We start from the raw sequence: 24,228 nt of genomic DNA, 5'->3' as shown, positions 1-24,228 counted from the left end.
TGAAGGGGCAGAACTTGAACTCAGGCCTCCTGCCCCAGAGCTTGCGGCACCTGGCATGTGGTAGTAGTTGAGAAGTTACACACTAAGCCCGAGTAGACCTGTGCTTAGTGACCCCCTCCGCAGCACAGGGCTGATGGACAGAGGGCTGCCTTGGGCCAAGAGCAGCTGGCACTGCAGATCTGTTGGAATAGCTCTGCCCAGGCTGCTCAGGGCAAGGTGCAGACTGGGAGGCATATGTATCCTAAAATAGAATTTTGGAGAAATAATGTGCATTCAAAGGAATGAGTCTCAGACGAGGATGTTCAAGAATCAGTAGCAGATGCCGTGTTGGCCACAGAATGTTTCTAGGTAAAATGCCCTCCTCCCCACCCCCCATGTCCCCCACAAACCAACAAACAAACTAAGAAAAAAGAAACAAAATAAAATAAATTGAAACAAATTAATAAACATGCAAAAACCACACAGACAGTCATCTCTTCTGTCTGTGGGTAAAACTGACAGCTCTAGAAATAAACGGAGATCCATATAAAGGGTTTCAAAATATGGGAGTAATTTTTGTTTTTCCATTTAATGATAGATTTCAAAGGAGGGGAATATGTCTATCACTGCTACATACGCATTCTGTTTAAAACCCATCCAGATGCCTTAATGGGGCTCTGTCAAGAGTGGGAAGGTCCCCACAGCTGCTTCTCAAAGCCAGTAGACCACTCGGTGTGGGCAGTGGGGAGCTTGTGCTTGGCAGGCCTCCCGTGTCACCATTATTTCTTTTTGAACACTTGACGGCACACCTGGTCACCACAGGTCAGCTCCTGCAACGTCAGAAAGTGGGTGAGGGGCTAATAAGCCAGGCCTTTCTTCTGCCCAGCCCTCAGCCCCCTTGGTGTCTGGGGGTGGGAGGCTGGAATAAAGAGGACACTTAGGTATTCTGGGCAAAGTGCATCTCACAGACCCAATCAGCGGGCATGCCCTGCAGGTAGCAGTAATTTGATTTTGACACTTGAATTGAGCTTGAACAACTATAAAAATGAAAAATGGAAAGAAATGACCATCTTGGGCAGGATTTCTCCTACTCTCATGATTAAAGTAACATGGCCTAATTTATAAAAGGCAGCGAAGCCATGAGGAAGGAGAGGACCTAGTGTAGAGAAGTGTTTGGAAGGTAGGGGCCTGAAAAGATGCTGGCCGGTGAGCTGCCCCTCCACCCTGTGGGCTGTCTGGCCTCTGGTGATTAGAACATTGGCTGGGGGTGGCGCAGGTACCCGCAGGGTGTGAGATGTAGAAGGGCTTTCCCAGGCTTGCCTGTGCAGCTGACAAGGTCCTGCTTTTCATCCAGATAGAGGGAGCCCCAGGCCTTATTTGACCCTCACTGATCCTCGAAGGAGGAGGGAAAAACATGAGTGTGGGAAGAACCACCACAATCACTGCAGTTGACTGCGAATCCATTGTCTAAGCAACAGGGAGCAGTGGGGATTGTATTACAATTAGAAAAATCCATCATGCAAACCAGTGCAGGTAGTGAAAGCCATCAATGCAAAACACGACGAATGCCTCCCATAGATCATCAGCTGACATTGCCTTCAAAATAAAGATCTAGGTGAAGCAAGGCTGGCTGTGAAGGGCGCCGTGGCAACCTGAATACTGACATTGGAGCCAGGTACCTGCCTCATTCCAAAGGTGAGTGGATTAATGAATGAGGAGCCATTCACTGAATGAGCCATTCATTTACAAATGAGCAAAAAAGGATGAAGGAGTGAGAGATTATTCACCATTTGAATGCTGAACCCATGAAGTGCCTTGAAGATTGAAGAATAAAAAATTAAGCTGTCTCGACAGGTATAAGATATTTAAGGATATCAGTTATTGTTCCTACTGCTCTGTTCTAGTACCAAATTAACTTAAAATATTTTGGGTTCAGGAGGACATACCTCATGGAGAGAGGTCAATGCCTGTGGCAGTTCCCAGGCAGAGTGGGTCCCGTCTCCTCCCACCCCACTCCCTCTCCCAGGCTCCCATCATTATGAGAAGGCCCTGTCCCACCCTCCTCCAGGGCATCTAAATTCTGTGGCTCACATTTCTCCCCAGCTGGTCTTTAGCAGGTTCCCTGTATTTCTCCTTGGATCTCTGCTTCCTAACTCAGCATTTTGAACTTTCTTTTGAATTGCAGCTGTTCACAGAAACAGCCGTATAGATTTCTTCCTGGAGTCCCCTGAGCCAGATGGGAATGGCTTTCTGAGTATATGACCACATGCATTTGGCTGGAGCTCGGGGTAGGAGTGCAGGGCCATTTTTCTTGTCAAAGCGCCTGGCTAGGTGACCACAGTAGCATGTGTAAGCAAAATGGAGTGAGCTGAGCAGAACCCAGTACTTACCAGGTACAGCTTGTCCCCCTCCATCCACTGCTTCCAGCCGCGGTTCTCCTTCTCCCCCTTTTGCACACACACAAGGACATCACCTTCCCAGGTGACCAGTGCCTGTAAAGACAGATTCCCAGGCAAATCAAACATATGGTCTTGAGGGACTGAACAAATCTAAACCTGCAGCTGCAATTCCTGCAGCCATTTCAGGGTCTTGCTTGCTCAAAGGGCAGAGCCCTCAGCCTCAGGGAGCCAAGATCTTTCCAATGTCATTTTCCACATACACCCTCCATTCCAGCCAAACCAGCTTATCTTGGCTTGCTCTGTTTTCTTTTAAGGAATTCTACTCTTCCATTTTTCCATTTTTTATACCATTTTTATATGGTAAAAATTTTTCCATTTATTTATACCATTTTTATATGGTAAAAATAGCATTTCAGATCAGTGGGGAGAAGATGATAAATTTCACTATATAACGATGTAAAATTTCTGGAAGGGGAAAATACCTTAAAGTCAAAAGAGAAACAAAAAACTGGGGGAAAATTATATCAGCAAAGATTTGATTTCCTTATATATATAAAGGGCTCCTATAAATCAATAAGAAAAATGTCATTAACTTAATAGTTCATGTTAACAAAGAACATGAACTAACAGCTTACAAGGGGGAGATAGCCCTAGCAGATGGCTTCTAAACATAAGAAGAGACATTCAGCCTCACACAGTGTAAGAGAAATGCAAATGAAGACTTTGTTTTTCAGATACAATTCATCATATGGTCAAAGATCAAAGAGTTTGATAATACACTGAATTGGAGGGAGAGTAGAGAAGCAGGCAGTCTCTCTTATACATGGCACATGGGGATATAAATTGGTATAAATCTCTTTGGAGGGCAATTTTATATTACCTTTCAAAATATAAAACTGCATATACTTTCTGACCTAGAAATTCTACTTCTGGGAATTTCTCCTTCAGGAATCACACTGTGAAAACTGCCCACTATAGGACAGCAATAAAGGCAGGGGAGCTCCCTAAATAATCAGGGGGTTGCCCAGATGGCTCCAGTACCTGCCTTCTTATCCAGAACCAGGTGGGTGGACCTTCTGCTGGTTCTTGGGTTCCTCCCAGCAGCAATGCAAACTGGTTAATAGCACAGGGGCAGCAGCAGAACATGTGCTGAACAGCTAGGCTACAGTGGCCAGCAGGTTGGAGAAGCCGTAGGCCTGCTGAATCCCAAGAGTGCTCAAATCCCTGTGTACATATTTACAAACTATTTACCCTTCAAATTTCTCCTCCTTCTGTTCCCCTTTTACCCCTCCTAATACCTGCTATAATCTGTACTACCCCTAGGTGGCCCTATAGGGCCAACCACTTCTGTGCCCAAATTAGGCATGTCCTTCCTGAGATGATTATGTCATTCCCCTCTGAAGAATGGTTCTGGGTCTGTGTTGTTCTTCGGGGATGACCGTGATGCTAGCTGATTTTCTTCCAAGTATGTGCAAACTACATTACGCCTCTCTGAACAATATTATGCTAAGGACCAGATGTTTACTTTTCTTGGTATCTTGTAAACCCTGTTGGTGATAAACTGACCTTTGGTTTTTTCCCCAGTGTCCTTGTACATTTGGGCCTGTTTTTTTTTTGGTACAAATCTGTTTTCTACAGATTGTTAAATCTACCTATTTCTAAAATAATATTTGACCTTTACCATATTATATACTTTATGTACAATTTTATTCCTTCTCATTTTACTTCCCAGTGCATCACAGCATTATTTGTTACAGCAAAGGACTAGAAGCTTCGTAAATTCTGTCAGTGGGTGGCTAGTTAAATATGGTATGGTTCATCCCTGCTATGCAGTCATTGAAAGAATATAGCCGTAGTGGATGGTTTAAGTCGAAAAAGCAAGGAGCAGAGCCAAATGCTTGCATGCATATGTTTGTACATGTTTCCTGCAAGGAAGTAAAAGAAACCTTTAATAGTGATTGTCCCTGAGGAGAGAACCTGTGGCTGGGGCTAGGATAGAAAGAAAATGTTACTTTTTACTTTTGGATTTTTTAAACCATCTGCGTGTATTCATATTCCCAAAGCTAATTTGAAAATAAAATTCTACATGTTTTCTAAAGAAAAAAAAGTTCTCCTCCTCCTTTAGGACCATCCTAAACCTCACATCTTTAAAGGTCTTGGAGAAGCTCAATTCATAGGTTGCCTTCCTTGCTCTTCTGGGAGGAAGATGTTGTCTGGAATAATAATTTGCTTTTTCTTGTGATGAGCCTTGGACTCTGAGTTTTCCTCTAAATAGATGAGAAAGGACTCATGTCTTCAATTTGGGCAAGGACAGTGTCGTCTGTCCTCCTCACTCCCGGATTGCCTCACACATGATAGATACCTAATACATGTTGGTTGAATTGATGCCTGTCTCCCCCAGTAGACAGTAAGCTCCATGAAAGAAGATGCTGTATCTGCTTTTCATTTCTGCAACACCAGACTCAGCACAGTGACCAGCATTGTTGAATGAATCTCTGTTTGTTGAAACATAATCTTGAAGTAAATCAATTTGCCTCCTTGCCTTAGTTTCTGTGGTCCTACCAGAATGCACACATATACATCAATATGGACACTGTATGGTCATTGTTCATTTACTTGTCTGCCTTCCCCAGGAGGCTTGCAATGCCTGAAGGCAGGAGAGGGCATCTGATTCATCATTTTATCACTAGCTACTGACTTAGCCCTGGCATATAGTAAAGGCTTAGCAAATTTTGTGGAAGGAAGGAAGAAGGAAGGAGAAATATATTAGTGCATGGGGCCTGTCCTAATATTTTATTTTAGTAACTCATACTGGACAGCAAGATTAAAAGTTGTTCTGACCCTAAAGTAAATTGGTTACCAATAAATTATGATAATACAATATTATAGCCTTACTCCTATATAAAAATAATAGGAAGCAGAAAGAAGAGAATGGTTAAATGAACTAAAATTTCTCAATTTAATCTGCTCAAGAAATCAGCCAGGATAGGAAGTTGGGAATACATAGAACCCACAGGAAGTCCTTCCTAAAGGGCGTCCCTGACTCCTCAGAGGAGAATTGACTCTGTGTTCAATGTGGTTGCATTGCTTCTGCTCTGGGCTGGCATAGAACTGGGCACTACAGGGCACAACATGCACCTCTCCTCCACATTGCTGAGTGGGGAGATTTCCAGAGGGCTTGTAAGGGTGACTAAGTAGTTGAGACATGGAGCCTTGGAAAACAGCATGAGGAGTACCACACACACTCTCACACTCACACATCCTCACACTCCCACACGTGTATAGGTGTTCACTCAGGCATGCCACCAAGTGTGGACGACAGAAATTAATCAGAGAGGCCAGGCATGGTGGCTCACGCCTGTAACCCCAGCAGTTTGGGAGGCCGAGGCGGGTGGATCCCTTGAGGTCAGGAGTTCACGACCAGCCTGACCAACATGGTGAAACCCTGTTTCTACTATAGATATATATGTGTGTGTGTGTATGTGTGTATATATATATATATATATATATATATATATATATATATATATTTAGCCAGGCATGGTGGTGCACGCCTGTAATCCCAACTACTTGGGAGGCTGAGGCAGGAGAATTGCTTGAACCTGGGAGGTGGAGGTTGCAGTGAGCCTAGATTGCGCCACTGCACTCCAGCCTGGGCAACAGGAGCGAAACTCTGCCTCAAAAAAAAAAAAAAAAAAAAATTAATCAGAGAAAGAGATTTGCCCACTGTCTAGCACCCCCTTCCAGCTGAAGGGTTCCAGTGAAGTTACAGGAAGCAGGTAGTCCCTTGGGTATCTGCTCTGCATGGTGATTCTCATGGGAATGGCCCATTGTTGGAGGCTGGGCAAACTGTCCTGGGTACTTCTCACTCCCTACCAAGGGTGTGTGTGTGTGTGTGTGTGTGTGTGTGTGTGCATTCACTCTGGCTTATTAGTGTAGGCAAAGAGGAGGCAAGCTGTGGGAAAGAGGATTCTCTCTCTTTCTGCAGGGCTAACTGCTGACTGGAGAGGGGAGAAAATGGAACACGGAGAGACAGAAGAAAGGTAGGAGTGTGTTAACACGTGCAATCCATTAAGGGCTGGAAGGGTGATTTATTTTAGGAAGAGCAAGTTCTCTACCATCAAAGGTCACAAAGGATCAAGTCAGAGAGGACAGGCCTGCTTTTCAAGAGCCCACACCCAAAACGGAAAGGTGAGGGAAGATGAATCATTTTGCACTATTGGGTTGGAACAGCAGAGTGATGCAAAAAATTCTGAGATCAATTTTCCTAGCAATTCTGGTGTCCAATGAATTGGCTTTTCAGCCAGATGGTTCACAGGTTCAGAAAAGGCTTGTTGATCCATTATCCCCTCAGGGAGGGGTTCCATAAGTGGACATTCCAGGGCCCAGAATCTTAAATTCTCATGCCAAGAGTGCTCTCTGATGGAAAAATTTCCATCATGCTTTATATTTCCCTACTTTTCTTTAGCAAAGAACACTAAATATAATTCAACCTTGACTTGGTGGGTGAGATTATCAATGCTACAGGACAACTTGACTGAGAAATAAAGTGTGTCCAGCTCTCTTGGCTTTTGTCACCAAATAATAATAACAGCTTTTCCTCCCCACCCCAGGAGAGGAGTCAGAGCTTGTGCTCATTGCTTTGGGGGAGAGTTGAGACCTCTGACTTCTAAGGAGCTCCTGGAGGCACAGTGTGAGAGTCTCGGGGTAGTGGCCTGACCCTGGGAAGATCAGGACTTATGGTGAGGGGGGAAGGGCAGGGCAGAGGGTGTGGCACTTGAAGGGCCAGCCCTTTGCCGGGGGTGGGAAGGTGACAGCACGGATACCTTGGGCCAGAGTACTCAGCTCTGTCCTCCCTCAGTTTGGGAGATAGGACAGAGGTTCTAGTGGCTGAATTGGCCCAGAGGGAAAGGATGCTTTGAATATTCAAACTGCCCACCCTTGTATAAAATGCATGGGCATAGACAGTGAAGAGTCAATTGCAACCATGATAAATGACAAGCCAGGAACCTTCCAAAATCTCTTGGACTGTGTATCCCTGGGGTTCGTTATGATGGGAAGGTTTGGTGGAATCCTTAAATACAACTGAGATTGGATTTCTCCTATTCCTGTTTGCTGGGGACTGACCAGGTGTAATTTGATTTGGAAAATCAAAAACAGGCACACTGAGCATGAATGTGAGCAGGAGGGCTGGTTACTGCATTGGGATACCACACAGTGATGCTGGGGAGAGCTGCTGTTACCCTTGCCTTCCCAGCACCTCTCTACTTCTCCCTGCTGCCTCTGCCTTATTTGCAAACAGCTCTCATGGGCAAGAGCCTGCCTCTTCTGCAAACTCAAGTTTTTGGGCTTTGAGATAACTCCCCACTCCCCTCTCAGAGTTGTTTTCTGCCTGCTTTCAGGGTCCCATCTATATTCAATAGTTCAAACAGCGAAAGTCTGGCCTTCTGATACGTGGAGAGTTGCCTAGATTATCCCTTGTCGGTTAAGGCAATGCTAGGACAGAAGCCACAAACTTGCCAGAGACTTCTCCAAGTTATTAGGGCTGGATAAATCTTGACTTCACTTAACCTACTGATTTTTTTTTGTTTAATTTGGATCATTCTTTTTTAAAAAAAATGAAATCAGCTGGGATCATCTATAATTGAGATGTTTCTTTTTATATTTGCTCTTTTTCAGCAGAATCATAAAAATTTGAGATATTTTATTAAAAAACATCTGATTTCTCTACATCTCCTAAGGAAAATCTGGCACCTTCAGGCTTTGCTCCTCCATGGCAGTGCTTGGCTAACACTGGGCAGGGCTGCCACCTTTCCATGTGCCCTTGCTCCCCAGCAGGCACAGGTACTGTCCCTCCCTGTGATGTTCCACCTTGCCCTCTTCCCTCTGCCTGCCAGGCCCATGGCTGTATATGACTCATAGGCCCTGGCCCTCGATCGTGGAGAGGTTGAGCTCTTAATCTCTCCTAGGCCTGCCTCTTCCTACTAAACTTTCAATAATTGCTCATTGCCAGCATGATTAAGGCCATCCTGGTCCTCCTTTCCTGATTTTTCCCAGGTTGTTTCTAACATTTCTTTTTCATCATGATACCAAATAGCCAGCCCCTGCACAGAATGTGTGAGTGAAAAACACTAGCCCTGGTCAGTACCTTAACATGCCGGTTATCCAGGCCCTTTGTGTACTCGTCAAACTCTACTCCAACAGTGAAATCCACATCATAGTTGCGGAATGTGCTAGTAGTTTTTGTCTTGAAGTTATCACCATCTTGATCAATAACCTTCGTCTGAGTGAGATGTACTGCAATCTTGCGGGTGGCAAAATCAATATCTGTTGGCAAAGGGAGTTGTGGAGGTTATGATGTGCTCAGCCAGACTCATTCATTTCTTTAACAAGACCAAACATTCAAGACTAGAGACACAGATTGTGTATAGGCCACCTGTCTTTGCTTAAGTGGGAAATAAGCATCTTATTTGTGGCCAAGTTGGGCATCTCAGTCAGTTGCTGGGAAACCTAGGAGTCTCCTGGCACCTCCTCAGGATCCCTGATGGGAGGGAGATGTAGCACGCAAGGCTCATCCCTAAGCTGCAGCTCCCCAACACACACAGACACACACACACACACAGACACACACACACACACACACACACGTCACAGCAGCTTTATTCTATCTGACCCATTGGGCATCCTCCTAAGAGTTTGCTTAACAAAAAGATCTCATGATTTAAAAGAAAAAAGACTTTGGAAATCACTAGTTTTAATCATGGATAAAGATGAAACTTAGGAAACTTTTGTTAATGTCCACAGCGGGGAGGGATAGTTTCAAGCTTCCATTTTAACAGCAGACTGTTCTGCCTCAGTTCTTAGCCCCCAGTATAGGTTTGTTTTTTGTTTTGTTTTGTTTTGTTTTTTCAAGACAGGGTCTCACTCTGTCACCCAGGCTGGAGTGCAGTGACATGATTTTGGCTCACTGCAACCTTGACCTCCTGGGCTCAACTGATCCTCCCATTTCAGCCTCCCAAGTAGTTGGGACAACAGGTGCACACCATCATACCCAGCTAATTTTGGTATTTTTTGTAGAGATGGGGTTTCACCATTTGCCCAGGCTGGTCTCCAACTCCTGAGCTCAAGCGATCCATGTGCCTCAGACTCCCAAAATGCTGGGATTATAGGTGTGAGCCACCATGCCTGGCCCCCAATGTAGTTTTAAACATATTCTGGAAAATAAATATTGACTCAGAGATTTCTTCTTCTTTTTTTTCTTTCTTGAGATGGAGTCTCGCTCTGTCACCCAGACTGGAGTGCAATGGCGCAATCTCGGCCCACTATAAGCTCCGCCTCCCAGGTTCATGCCATTCTCCTGCCTCAGCCTCCCAAGTAGCTGGGACTACAGGCGCCCACCACCACGTGTGGCTAATTTTTTGTATTTTTAATAGAGATGGGGTTTCACCATTTTAGCTAGGATGGTTTTGATCTCCTGACCTCGTGATCTGCCCACCTCAGCCTCCCAAAGTGCTGTTTGGGATCACAAAGGCATGAGCCACTGTGCCCGGCCTCTTCTGTTGTTTTTAAGGGATAGGTTAATACTTGTTTACATTTTTATTATGAAAATGTTGAAACAAACCAAAGGAGTGTTGAATGTCCTAAGCGTTGCATATTACAACAAGAAGCTAACCCCTAGTTGAGCATAAAATGTGGCTCAACTAGAGCCATACCAAAAAGTTGTTGGCCTGTGGAGTAGATCTAGAAAGAGAGGATAGTTCTGAAAATACTTGAATTTCTTTCCTTGCTATGAAATCACCACTCTTGGTCTTTAGTCAAATATCTGATTCCCATTATGCCTGTAAATTCTCCAGATAGCTTTAGATGCCAATTTAAATCTTTAATATTTTTTTCAGAAAATCCACTGAGAAGGTTTTAAAAAACATTAGAATTGATTCTATTAAAACCCAAAGATAATAATGACCTCAAGAATGAGGACGGTTCAAATTTATCAAGTGCTATTTCTCTGAGAACTGCAGTACCATCTTTATGATATGTAAGTGATGAAATTTCATGTTGTGCACTGTCTGGTGCAGGACAAACACTATATTGTGGCCATGAAAGAGAGAGCAGCAGGTAGCTCAGGAAGTTGCTGTCAGTTTGGAGATTGACAACTCTGCTACCTTCCCATGGTGGCCAAGCATCACTTCCCTCACTCTCTCCCCATTTCCTTTCTGACCCATTTCCTTCAAAAATCCTTCTTTGGGTCTGGGCCTGGTGGCTCATGCCTGTAATCCCAGGGCTTTGGGAGGCCTAGGTGGGTGGATCACCTGGGGTCAGGAGTTCAAAACCAGCCTGGCCAACACGGTGAAACCCCGTCTCTACAAAAATACAAAAATTAGCCAGGCACGATGGAGGTGCCTGTAATCCTAGCTACTCGGGAGGCTGAGGCGGGAGAATCACTTGAACCCGGGAGGCGGAGGTTGCAGTGAGCCAAGATTGCGCCATTGCACTCCTCGCAATAGAGCAAGACTCCATCTCAAAAAAAAAAAAAATCCTTCTTTGGTCACTATTACTCCCCTTCTCCCCCAAATCAAGGAGAGGCCAAGTTGAACCTCACTTTGGGTCAGCAATCTGAATCTACAAAAGAATCACAGCTGCATAAGAAAGGGCCTTGGGTACCTTTAGACTCTAACTTGTATAAAGTCAGATTTGAGCCTGACAGAATAATTTTAAGTAATATTAGCTAGCCAGAAGGTAAAAGGATTACATGCCTGTATCCTAAGTTGAAAAGAGAAGTAAATTCAAGTTGGCGTGAGCTGCTGCACAAATGCCAGTGCCTCGCTCACCTCTCATTCTCTACTATTTGTTGAGTACCTTCCATGTCTAGGAACCAGTGGGTCCCAGAGCTAGTTTCCTTTCTGGATCACGTGAGACAATGAAAAAAATGCAGATCCCAGACCTAGAATCTCTGGGTGGTAGAACTCAGTGATTTCAGATTTTGAACTTTGTCCATAGGAGGCTGTTTGGAAAAAGACTTCTATGGTTTAAAAATTTTGAAAGCTACTGTTAAAGCACCTACTTTTCATGTCAGAGATGATGAAGTAAGACCTAGAGAGGTTAGTCTACTTGTCTAAATATACACGGCTGAAACAGCAATCGTACTGGCTTGGTAATTGGATAGATGTGTAGAGTGATTGAGTTGGAAGGAAGAAACAGTGGTTCTGAGCTTGGATGATCAAGATGAGAGCCAGGGAATAAAAGAGGGAACTAGTTTTATGGGGATACATAGGGAAATGAATTTTAGGTAAGGTGAATCTGTGAGCCATGCTGTGTGGACTCTTGGTAATATTTGGGGTGGCAATTAAGACACACTTTGTGTCTAGGGATGGTGTCCCTTTGTGTCTAGGGATAGTGTCTAGGGATGGTGGCTCAGGGTGTAACCTCCCTTGGGAAACCTTGCTCATTTTATTCTTCAAACAAACCCACAAGATAAGTTTTATTTTATCCTCATTTTGCCAATGCGGAAAAACTGCCTCAGAGAACTTGTGTCACTTTCCCTGGATTATGTGGTGAGGAAGCAGTCAAGATGGTACTTGAACTTAGGACGGTCTGTCTCAAGGGCCAGTGCTGTGCTCCCCAAGCTCTGGGGTAGCCCAGTTAGACCATCCCCATGTGTGCAATTTCTGTGGCTGCCCAAGATACTAGTAACTTCTGATTCTGTTAAATTTCCCCTGGAGACACAGGGACTGTGGGATTCAGTTGCATGAGCCCTCCCTGTTTGAGGCAGTTCGTTTTCCAAAGCCCTTGCATACTGTCCCCCACCAAATGGCAATTGTTTTCTAGGCCCAGGGCTGTATAATAAGTGAGAGCTGAAGCAATCACACTCCAGCCGGCTACATTATCTGGCAGCTTCACCACTGTGGCTTATGGAATTGTACATGAGCACGTCCAAGCCACACAGCCTATGAGGCATGGGGTGCGGGGAGAGATGAACCGTCTCTTGGCTGCTTTTGGTTCTGTGAATTCCTCTAGTCTTCTTGGCCAGCATTCCCAGAGCCCCCACTTCCCCACTGTGTTTGCCATGGGGTACAGCTCCATCGGATGTTTGGTGGTCAAAAAAATGGGCTCATGAGCAATAAGTTTGGGAGATGAGGAATTAAAACCAAGACAAGCTGGTTTCTGCCCTGTAGAATTTCATAGATTCTTTAACATGGGAAAGGTGCTTTGTAGCTCCAAGTTGGAGGGAGGGTACAGGGTGCAGCTTTTCAAAGTCTGAGGTGGCCATGGAGCCCCTCTGTGGAGGAATATGCAGTTGGCCAGGTGTCCCAACACAACTTACTATGGAAAGGGCTCACCAAACCCTTTCTGACACATGTATCTCAGCCACCTTGGCCTTGCAGTCATACCTATTTAATTTTTCTCTCTTCAAGGTAACTGCTGACCTGTTTAGGTAGGACCAAGTGGTCAAGTATTTCCGACTTAAAAAATGAACCCTTCCTTAAAATTGCTACAAGCCACTGAAGAGCATCTTCCTTGTTCTAGTGAGTACAAACACATGCTTGTGGCATGCAGAGGAGCTGGCAAGAGGCTGGCATGTCACACTCCAGCTCATATTTCTCTCCTTCTGCCCCAAGTGTGTCCAGCTTCAGTCTCGTCGCTGGACATTTGGTTCTAGATCTAAAGCAGCAGAGGGCCGTGGCCGTATGTGGAGCTATTATTAACTGCATCACCTTGTTGTGAGGATCAAATTTGATGGTGTTTGTGAAGAACTTTGCCCAGTGGCTGGCAGCCAGTGATCATGGCTCTGTAAATGGAGGCTGCCATCATCATATCATTATGAAGCCCCTGATCGCACAGGCCAATTTCCTTAGTTCTTTGTGTTTTCCCACATATCCCTTGAACAGTTGCTCTCTGAATCTCTGTCACTCTCGTCCCAGCTTTCCAAATCTCATAAGGCCCAGCCCCAGATTTGCCTCCTTCTACTCTTTCTTGCCTCCTTCCTTACCTGCTATCCAGGCCAAACAGTTTTACTGCTCCCCTCTACCTGCCAACAGTACTTAACATTTCCCCCTGCATTTTTCATAGAGTTGGTTATTCTTTCCTGCAGTCTCACCTCTATGAGGACAAGGACAATGCCATCTTCTTGCTCTGTGTTCCCCCCCACCACACCATAGAACCAGGTCTTGAGCTAGGCACATAGTAGGTACTCAAGAAATGCCATGGATTAGCTAATGGAGGCAGCAAGGGCCAGGACAGTGATTATTAAAGTGAGGTTCCTGGGCTGGCAGCAGCATTAGCACCTGGGAACCTGTTAGAAATGCAGGTTCTGTGCCATGGCACTCCAGGCTGGGTGACAGAGCAAGACCCTGTCTCTAAATAAATAAATATAAATAAAAATAAAAAATAAAAGAAATGCAAAATCTGGGGCCCACCCTAGACCTATTAAATAGGAGCTCTGTTGGCCAGGCTCTGCTTGTCCTTACAAGTCTTCCAAGTGATATGTGCATGCTGAAGTTTAGAACTGTGGTATAAATGAGTAAGAGTAAGGGGCAGATGCAGGTACAATCCTGTCTTTTATTTCCCAGCTAGCTGTGTGACCTTGGAGAAATCACTCTTCCTTTGTAGGAAAATGAGGAAAAGAATGCTTACTTCAGAGGACTATTTACAGTGTGGATTCAGTAAAAATAATGGTAAAATGCTTTACATAGTACCAAGTAGCTTGTCCATATGCAGTGCACATTGCCATCCACTCTTGGCCTTATCTGTTTGGGTCAAGTAGGGACCAAGTCAGCATTCAGTCCAGAGTGAAAGTTTTGGGTCATATTTGTGCATCTCCATAGCTGTCTGCACTCCATGTTTTGCAAAGGGCTTGGACTCCGCAGGAGAAGTGGGAATGGTGGCTGATACACTCTCTTACTGTCATAGCCTTGGTCGGTCCCATAGGCATTTTATCCAGCCTGGTGACACTTTTCTCTGTGTGGATCAGTTTCCTCACTCTGTAGTCTGGTGATGGATAGAACCAACTTCAGCTCCTTCTCCAGTCCTTTGTGCTAAGGTCTGAGCTGTGCTAAACCATACTTCTGGAACAATAGTTAGGAGATGGGAAAAGAAAAACCATAGGTCATCTGTTAACCAGATGAAACATAAGGGAAGGCTCTAGGTAAAACCACTAAGGAATAATTGAAAATCTACAGAGAAATTTAGAACGGAAGTGTTCCTCTGAGAGCAAGTCTATTTCCAGTCAATGGATGTGGAAACTGAGGCCCTGAGAATTTAAGTGGTGAGCTCAGAGCTACCCAGTTAGGATAGCACTCCTGACAATTTCTTTACAAACACATTCTGTTGTCATTTACAACTAACGCCTCTGCTCCCCAGTAAAAGGTATAGCTTGTCCCTGGTTGCAAAGAAAGGTAAATCACAGCTAAAAATATCTATTGCTGGCAGAACTGGTTTGTCCTGGAAACACCATCTCTAGTCAATCTTTCTGACCAGTGCCGGGGGAATCTTATTAGAAGACTATGCAAATGGAATCAAGCATCACTTCTCTTCTGGATTGAAAAATGGCTTGGCCTCTTGGCCACCCTTCAGTGTTTGCACAACCCAGTAAATCATGTTGCCTCTGCTCTGCCCCAGGGAAGGTAGCCAAATGTTCTGTTGGTGGACTCATGATATTTCTAATCAAAACGGTTTAACTGCGGTTGTAGAACACACACACACACACACACGCACACACACACTGCAGATTATAAAAACACTTGCTCTTCATACTTTGCAGAGAAAATTATTTTCCTGGTATGGTATTTTAACACCAGGGTTATCAAGCATGTTTTATCTCCTTTTCTGGATTAAGGGTATCTCTGAGTCTGATTTATAGCCAGGTGAAATGAATTTCTATCTCAGAAGGAAAGGTCCAAAGGCAAGCTATTTCTGAATAATATATATGGCTTTTAGCTGCTGCAGAAGGAAAAAAAAAAACATGGACATGACTTTATTAAAGCATACTTTTCATAACTGCATTTTGAACAATACAAGCCATAAAGGTGAAATATGAGTATGCTACTCAACATTAAAATGCTTTGTAATGTGCTTGTGAAAAAAGCTAAAGTTGCAGGCGAAAAGGGCAGGTGCTCTTTGTAAATTAAAGAGCAGAGAGGCACAAGTATTCATCATATGAAATCTGAGAACCATTCAAAGTGCAGCTTTGATGGGCTTCAGACTTGGACTCCTTAATTCTCAAATCATTGGCACTCTTAGGCAATTGTGAGAAGCAGAGTGTAAGAACAATTTTCTCCATTTTTCCATGCCACTTCCTCCTCCAGAGAGCACATTTAGAAAGGAATTAGATGAGATCCCTGCCTGCCTCCTCCTCTCACTTCCTTCTAGGCACTGGGGTCAGGCTGGAGACCCTGGGGTGCCTCCCTGCTCCCTATGCACTGTTCTCCTCCTGATTCTTAGTCTACTGCATACTTACTGGGATGGACATTAGGGTGGAGGTGATGCCAACACATGCAAGGGGAGTCCTGTACAAAGGGATGACACTTATCATTACCTAGGCTTTTTTCATCCCTCAGCATTTCCCCTTTGAAAGTCCTACCAGGTACCATATGGTTTAAGTAGAGACTTTGGCAAGGTGTATACCTTCACTGACTTGTGAACACCATCAGGAATCCAGATTTTATGCAAATTCTTCATCGGAGCATCAGACATCTATCTGTCTGTCTATCTGTCTATCTATCTATCTATCTATCTATCTATCTACCTATTCATTTTCACTCAGGGACTCTAGTGATTCTCTTGCAGTGTTTCTGAGGGTCCTGCCTGTTTACTTTGGATGCCTTCATTTGGACATACCTTGTTCACAGTGAAGCTCTTTCTTACCTACCTTCCCTACCTCTTTCTTTCATACCCCAACCAAGAGCAGTCCTGAGGAAAGGGCTGTGGGTGTTAGAAACAGATAGCCTGGGCTCCTGTCTTAGGCTCCATCATTTCCTAACCACGTGTGGCCATGGACGAGTCTCTCCACTTCTCTGGATTCCTCACCCCATAAAATGGAAAGCATTTCTTCTGAATTTATCTCTGACTGTATCCTGAGCTCTATATCCCATATCAAAGTGCCAATTTTAATACTCCATTTGAATGTGTAACAGATATCTGAAACCAAAATATGCAAACCAGAATTCTTAATGCATGCTCCCCCGCCACCCCAGCCTGGTACCTCCCCACCAAAACTCACTCCTCCTGGTGACTTCCCCATTTCAGGCAATGGGATTGTCATCTGCCCAGCTTTTCAGGCCTAAGCCTGGGACCCAAATTCATTTCTATCATTTCCTCTCACTTCATATTCATCTGCAAACCCCGTGAGCTTTATCTGTAAAATATATGCTGAATCTGTTTTCTTTTCTCCAGCTCCACGGGCATTGCCCTAGCCCAAGCCATGGTCATTTCCTGCCTGGAGAACACAGCAGCCTCCTAATGGGTCTCTCAGCCTCTCTGCTTGCAATCTTGCCCTCCTATGATTCATTTTCCATGCTGTGGCCATCGTGATCCTTAAAGAATACAAACAGGATCAATTTGTCTTCCCAGCATAAGGCTGGTGTGTGCTTTGCCTTCCGCCTACCTTAATACTCTCACTCCCCGACCATATCCCCAACCCCTCTGGCTCACACACTTCCAACTTCCAACACACCAGCTTTCTCAAACCCTTGGGCCCAAGTGATTCTCCCCGCTCAGCCTCTTGAGTAGCTGGGACCACAGCAATGTGCCACCAGGCCTAGCTAATTTTTTTATTTTCTATTTTTTGTAGAGACAGAAGTCTCACTATGTTGCCTAGGCTCATCACGAGCTCCTGGCCTCATGTCACCCTCTTGCCTTGGCCTCGCAAAGTGTTGGTATTACAGGTGTGAGCCATTGCACCTGGCTTCATGTTCTTGAACACACCCAAAACCTTTGCACTTGCTGTCCCCTGTGTCCAGAATAACACTAGTCAGTGTTCAAACCTGGGTTCCACTGTCACCCCCTCAAGTCTTCCCTGACCACCCATTACACTCCACTCCATTATTCTTTTAATTTTCTTCCCAGCAGTACCACTACCCAAAATAACCTTAAACTATTTGTTTACTTTATGTCTCCCCACTAGCATGTAAACTCTATGCTGGCAGGGAACTCGCCTCCTCATTTCCCACTATATCGGCAATGCCTAGAGCCCTTCCTGATGTGTCATAGGTGCTTGATACATTTGCTGAAAACTGAATTCACTAAAATGAAGAAATGCATATAAAGTTCTAGTGTGATGTGTATCATGGCATGAGAATAATTTGTGCATGTGCTCACCCATCATGCTAGACTGCAGGCTCTTAAATGGTCAGGATGAGATTTTGCACAAGACATATTCGGGAAATATTTCCTGGCAGAGACCACTTAGATGGGAGCTGTCTGACTTCAGCCTCTCAGGGCTCCCCCTTCCTAATGGAGCTTTCAGAGACCCACTAGAACTGTTTGTGATAGCCACTGCACTTTTAAGTCTGTGCATGTCAATTTAAATGAAAAAGATGTTCTTCATAGAAGATAATCCTCACCTTCATTTGTGAATTAAGAAAATAATGGGGTTTCCCCAAATAGTTACAATTTATGGAATGAAAATTTCCTAAAAGAGGTATAAATTTAACATTATCTAGTTTTTGGACACATGCTTCCCCATCTTCACTGGTTAAAGTTATGTGATAGTTTTTCATTTTCTAGGCTGACTCCTCCCTGACTCTTCCTCCTCTAGTCACCAAATCCAGTCTATTTCCTGCTCTGGACATCTCCCTGTTCACCCTTTCTGGGTACTGCTCTCAACAACTTCCCAGGGTCATTGCAATAACATCTTTAGTTCTCTGACAAGTCTGCTGGTCTATTCACTCTATCTCTGTTAGAGTGAGCATTGGTAGCATCTCTCTCCTCTGCATACAATTTCTTCCTAGACCCTCTCCTTGCAAGGTGAAGTTCATGTGCAGCATACTGACTTAAATATCCTGTTGCTTTTCCAGACCATTCTTTTGCCTCCTCCTTGCACTTCACTCCCTGGTAATACAATGCCTTCTGGTGTCCCAGGCCCATGCCTGTGCACACACCCATGGGACTATGCTTGACTCCATCTCTGCATGGAGAACTCCTGTTCTTCCTTCAAAACCCCACCAAGAATTACTCATGAAGCCTTTACTGACTCCATGTACTGTAGCTCCTTTCACCACCATGCACACACTTCTCATTACTATTGTTCTATTGATACCATAGCCCCTTTGAGCCCAAGGCATAGAATCTCAACTGGCCCATCTGTGGCAGATTATATTTTCTTAAATGGCTGCGATAACACCTCTCATCCTACATGCTGTTCTTACAATGCATCCTTGACATTCATCCCACTGAGAGGTGGGGTCTATGTCCCTTTTCCTTGAATGCAGGCAGGCTTGTACCACTTCAACCAATAGAATATGGTGGAAGTGGTACCCGGTAGCTTCTGAAGCTGGGTCATAAAAGGCCATGCAGCTTGTATCTCTTCTCTTTGGATACAGCTAGCATGCTGTGAAGAAACCCAGGCCACATGGGGAGACCACATGTAGATGTTGAAGGCCAATTAAGGTCTCAGCTACCAGCCAGCACCAACTGCCAGACATGCATATGAGTGAGGAAGCCTGAGATGGCTCCAGCCCCAGCTGCTGTCCAATTGCAACCAAATGAAAGACTTTGAGCGGGAACCATTGGGGTGAACGAAGTCAGCCCCCAGAACCATGAGAAATAATAATTAAATGACTGTGGTTGTTTCAAATCACTACATTTTGGGGGTAATTCATCAAACAGTAATAAAAAACAGGAATACCATTTGTGCATGGCTGTAACCTGACTCCTTGAGAACAGATTCCAGGGTTGGTTCTGGCATCCACGGCACCTTCTAAAGCTTTGGTAGAGAAGTTGAATGATTCCCACCTGGGCAGAGTTAATGAACTCTCTCCCAGTATTCTTTCACATTACTGAGACCTCCTTACCTCTGTCCTTCTTGATCTCCCCTTTAAAATTAGGACTACCCCTCCCATTCCTTCATCCCCTGATCTGACCTGAAGGAGGACTGACTTCAGGACATGACAAGTTCCTCAGGGCAAAAGAGTTCACCAACTGGTTTCCTCACTGTCAAGAAAGAATCTGGGGTGAGAAACACCAGGTGCCTAAGAAGGCAGGAGAGGAAGTACCACTGACCCTTGGCTCACTCACCTTTTGAACTCTTGAACTGACGTAATTTGTGGCAAACCCAAAGGTTACCATGATGTGTTACTCTGCTGAGACTGGTGGCTGAGTCATGATGGGAGGCCAGTGTGTGGAGTGAGTCACTGGGCTAGTGACAAAGCCAGTTTACTGCCCAACCCCACATCTCAGTAGAGTTGCTCTTTCCTTACTGAACCAACAACCAGGCCCACAGAAAAAGCAAACTCTCTAGTGCTAGGGGTTAAAGTATTAGAAATCGATGATTCTTAGACAGGGAATGGGCACCGTCCTTAACAATAGTCACACATTTGAGGATGTCTACACATACTCTTCCCAAATGCTAAGGGTCTCACTGCTCAAAAAAAAAAAAGGGTAAGGAAGGCAAGCTTCATTGACATCTCAGTGTTGGGAAAGCAACCTGCCTTATGTCCTGAGTGTGGAGGAAACTGTTGAGATCTGTTGGGCTGCTTTTAGCAGGTCAGATTGAAGGGGCAGCTCTTCCTCACCTGCTTCTAGCTGAGCCCCCGAGACCTGTCTTCAATCACTGCCAAGCCTGCCCCACCCATGTTCCCATGGCAGGTTGAGAAGGACAAGGGGTCCCACCTCAATGGTGATAAGGTGACTCTGGGTGAGGCATTTCTGCACAGGGCCTCATGGACTTGGGCAGGAGCAAGTTTCTGGGGTCCTGAGACACTGGGCTGTCAGCATCTGGGTAAACCAGGCACCAACAGATTCACACTCTGGGTTTACCTAGTAGTACCACGTATGGTATTAATCTTAATCAGTTGAGTGTCAGCCTAACACTCTACACTGCAGAGATCATGGGACAAAGAGATCAAACGACTTGCTCATTAGAGTGAAATCTATGTAATGTGATATTAAATTGGAAGTTTTGGCTGAAGCTCTAAGAGACAATAAATATTTGATACCAAGGAGCATTAGGAAGTCCAATCTGAAACCTCAATAGTGAAGATATTTAAATATCACATTCACAACTTGTGAGCCCCTTACTCACATTAAAGGTGTAAGTTGGTGTGAAAAGAGTCCAGAGGAAGGCTGTTGTTAGAGGCAGGATTTCTTGGAGAGAGCTGATGGTGTACTCTGCATCCTCCCAACCCCCAGGAGGAGAAAGAGGGTGGTAGGAAAGCTTGCTTCTCACCTTAAGCCTAGAGAGGTGGGCTTTAGGGGTCCATTCTGCAGAGCCATAAACTAAACAGAGCCTAGATTTTAAATCTAAGTCATCATAGGACTTTTTATTATTGAAGCATAAGCAGCCAAAACCACAAAGTTTCTTTCTAATTATATTACTTGACTCTGGCTTATACTGCTGAAACCTTGAAACTTCCAAATAACCCTTGTTAAAGTACTTTTAATTGCTCAAAACCACAACTACATCTAATATCATCTGGAGGGACAGGCAAGGCTGGGGCTATTATCTCTATTTGGCAGATGAGGAAACTGAGGTTCCAAAAGGTTAAAAAACTGGTTCAAGGTCCCAGAGCAAGCCCTGGACTCTAGTCCCAGCTGTGTTGACCCTTCTGCTTTGGTTTCCTTATCTGTATAATCTTGTTCAGAATTCTAGTTTAAGCTATGCTCCAATCCATTTACCCATGTGTAGAATCAGAATCCCATTCCTATTGGCCACTCCTGGTACTAAAAAACACAGGTGCAACAGGGTTGAGGATGGGGCTCTGGTAGGAGGATTTTTGCCTCTTTCTTCCTCCCCGCAACTATATTGAGGTAAAAATCCTGCTAACTAGAATGAAAAGGAAAGCTATTCAGTGTTGGAAACCAGTCTAAAGAACGTGAAGTGGCCAGGCGCGGTGGCTCACGTCTGTAATCCCAGCACTTTGGGAGGCCGAGGCAGGTGGATCATGAGGTTAGGAGATTGAGACCATCCTGGCTAACACAGTGAAACCCGTCTCTATTAAAAATACAAAAAATTAGCCGGGCGTGGTGGCGGGCGCCTGTAGTCCCAGCTACTCTGGAGGCTGAGGCAGGAGAATGGCATGAACACAGGAGGCGGGCTTGCAGTGAGCCGAGATCACGCCACTGCACTCCAGCCTGGGCAACAGAGTGAGACTCTGTCTCCAAAATAAATAAATGAAAAAAAAAAAAAAAACATGAAGAAAGCGCTTAGTTCCACAAATATGGAACATATCACAGCTCTCCTTGTTCATTGACATGGTGGACATTTTCAAGCTAGAAGTTTATCACACCAAAAAACTCATGATTTCCACTCTTGGAGAGACCTCCCACCATCATATCCAAGTTATTATTGGGCCTCTAACTCCACCCACTGCCATTTCTCTCATTCTACATGTGGAGGAAGTTCCAGCGAAGTAACCCCATATGTGGAGAACTTTAAAGCTAGAAGAGGTGATAAAGAGGCTGCTGAGGGATGGAATAAGGACAGGCAGCTAAAGCCCCTTGCTCAGCACCTGGAGCACAGGAGCCACCCAGTAACTGTGAGCTCCCCTCTAGGGACCCACTCACTCTAGTCCCAGGCAGAACCTCTAGGCTGAGCAGGGCTATGTGTTTTCTGCCAGTTCCACAGGGAACCCCCTCTGTGGTGAACTCAGGACATGGACCAATTGGTAGCCCTTGGCCTGGAACCCAGTTCAGAAGTCATATAAGCAGTGGGTTGTTTGTGCCATCTGACAACAGCCTCTCTAGGCTTCCATGAGCTTGATTTTCCCTAGGCTGAGAGATTTGCTAGCTATTTCTTTTCTGACTCCCCATTACAAAACTGATAAAAGAACAATGTAGAGGTCATTGGTGGATAATATCAGGTCCAAGTGGTTATCAAAGAGATGGTGGTCACAAGGCAGGGGAGCGACTGTGTTATCCTCTCAACTTTGGCTTTACTCTGTGTGTGTATCCTCCTGACATACACATTCAGTGTATGTTTTCTGTGGGCCAGGCACTGTGCTAAGGCATCCTAGACATAATCTCATTTATCATTATTCCCAGTTTCCAGATGAGAAAACTGAGCCTCAGAGAATTTTTATTATCTGCCTAATATCGCACAGCTGTACATGAGGCATGAGGATTTGCCACAGGTCTGTTGAACTCCATAGCAGCACTGTCTGGAGGCCAGACCACAGTACTCCCAACAACAGCTTCCCTCCCCATCCCCAGTCTCCTCCTTACCCAGGGCCTTCATGTAACCCTCAAAGTTTTCATTACTCTCCATCTCCCAGGTTCCATTCTGGTCCCTTGTCATGGTGATGGCCGCTGGTTCAGTGAGGGTGTGTGGTGGATGGCAAGGAGCAGGCTGCAGGGATAATGCGTTGGAATAAGCTGCTTTTATAGCCTAGTGGGCCAGGTTTGTGACTCTGAAGATAACAGGTTCAAAGGGCAGAAGCACAACTCAAAAGAACTTTTCTTTGCAAAGTTCAGCGAGACTATAGGTAACCCAGGAACAAAGTCCTGGTATGGCCAGGCGTGGGTGTCCCAGTGTCCTGCACCATAAGCAGGGCCCTAGAGCAGCTCATTTTTGGCTGGCTGGGTCCCCATGGGCCCCTTGTCCCTCCCACACAGAACATTTCATCCAGTAGTGGAAGAAAACAAACATCCAGGGTCTACCCCACATGTACTATGGGTCACCAATACCCAGGCCTCAAGCCTGGGGTCTATCAGCCATGAATCTAGCACTCATAGCAAGGCTGGTGAAACTGAAAAGACAGAATTCACACCTGTGGAGCTCTACGCTACTCTGTTCCAGGCAGCATGCATACTTCATCTTGTTTCAGCTTACAAGAGCTCTGTGAGTTATGTTTAACCATCCTTATTTTACAGATGAGAAAGGATCATGGAGGTTAAATCACATGTCTAATCACAACTTGTAAGTGGTTGAGCCAGGATTCAAACTCAGATCTGTCAGGCTCCAAATCCTTTTCTTCAACAGTGTGCTAGGTCAGCTTTGAAAGAGGTTTGGAGCCTGACTTGAGAGCCCCACTCTCTCTTGCTTCCCTGTGGAAGCAAGGTGCCCTGTGGACTTCCTAGCAGCAGAGTGAGACATGAGAAAAGTGTTTTCTGGGAACATGATTCTGCTAAAAGCAAGCTGAGCCTGGAGGGAGGCCAGATGGAGGCAGAGGGGTAGTGGAATGTTGTTTTAAGATCCAAGGGGAAAGCTGAGGATCACCTAGATCAAAGTGGGGGCATAGCTGGACAAGGACCCTTGGTTCAGTAATGTTCTCCAAATGGGCTGTCCCAAGGGAAATGGGTTTAGTTTATTGCTTTGACACTCTATTCCAAGATGTGGTGTCTGAGAAGTGACTGTGAAGAATGGAGGTGTGGCCTGAGACAGATATACCATGAGTTCCCAAAGTGAGACCTATTTTGATGATGACACTGCAGCTCTCATATATGTATCCTTGTTCTGTGAAATCTAAGTAAATGGCTCTGTGTGTGGTATGAGGGATATAAAACAGCACATTTATCTTTCAGTAAATACACTGGAGTTAGGAAGACAGAGTGAAAAATGGCCCAGCTGTTGTCAAAAGGCCAATGGGGAAAGGTAAGGGGTGAGAAAGAAATAACTTTACTACAAATGGAAAATGAATGGAGGAAGGAGTAGACAGATAAGAAACCTTGGAGATTCATCCTGTGAAGTCCAGCCAGAAGC

General features: G+C 44.9%; 1 protein-coding gene and 1 long non-coding RNA gene across 2 annotated transcripts in view; one reads left to right on the top strand and one right to left on the bottom strand.

Annotated features, from left to right (window-relative positions):
- Positions 1 to 24,228, top strand: part of LOC129491234 (uncharacterized) — a 186,895-nt gene that overhangs the window by 33,238 nt on the left and 129,429 nt on the right. Inside the window, exon 3 of the long non-coding RNA XR_008660491.2 lies at positions 6,367 to 6,421. This is a non-coding gene — a long non-coding RNA (uncharacterized lncRNA). The remainder of the gene's footprint in view (positions 1 to 6,366; positions 6,422 to 24,228) is intronic.
- Positions 508 to 23,121, bottom strand: RBP2 (retinol binding protein 2). The gene is made up of 4 exons (XM_055295253.2): positions 22,752 to 23,121; positions 8,527 to 8,705; positions 2,370 to 2,471; positions 508 to 809 (listed from the first exon to the last, which is right to left on the bottom strand). Exons 1-4 carry the CDS (start codon positions 22,822 to 22,824, stop codon positions 759 to 761), a joined length of 405 nt encoding a protein of 134 aa, XP_055151228.1. The 5' UTR covers positions 22,825 to 23,121; the 3' UTR covers positions 508 to 758.

The sequence above is a fragment of the Symphalangus syndactylus genome, chromosome 10, assembly GCF_028878055.3.
Source record: "Symphalangus syndactylus isolate Jambi chromosome 10, NHGRI_mSymSyn1-v2.1_pri, whole genome shotgun sequence".
NCBI lineage: Eukaryota > Metazoa > Chordata > Mammalia > Primates > Hylobatidae > Symphalangus > Symphalangus syndactylus.
Note: the sequence above shows the minus strand (reverse complement) of the source record. Positions and strands in the feature narration are given on the sequence as shown.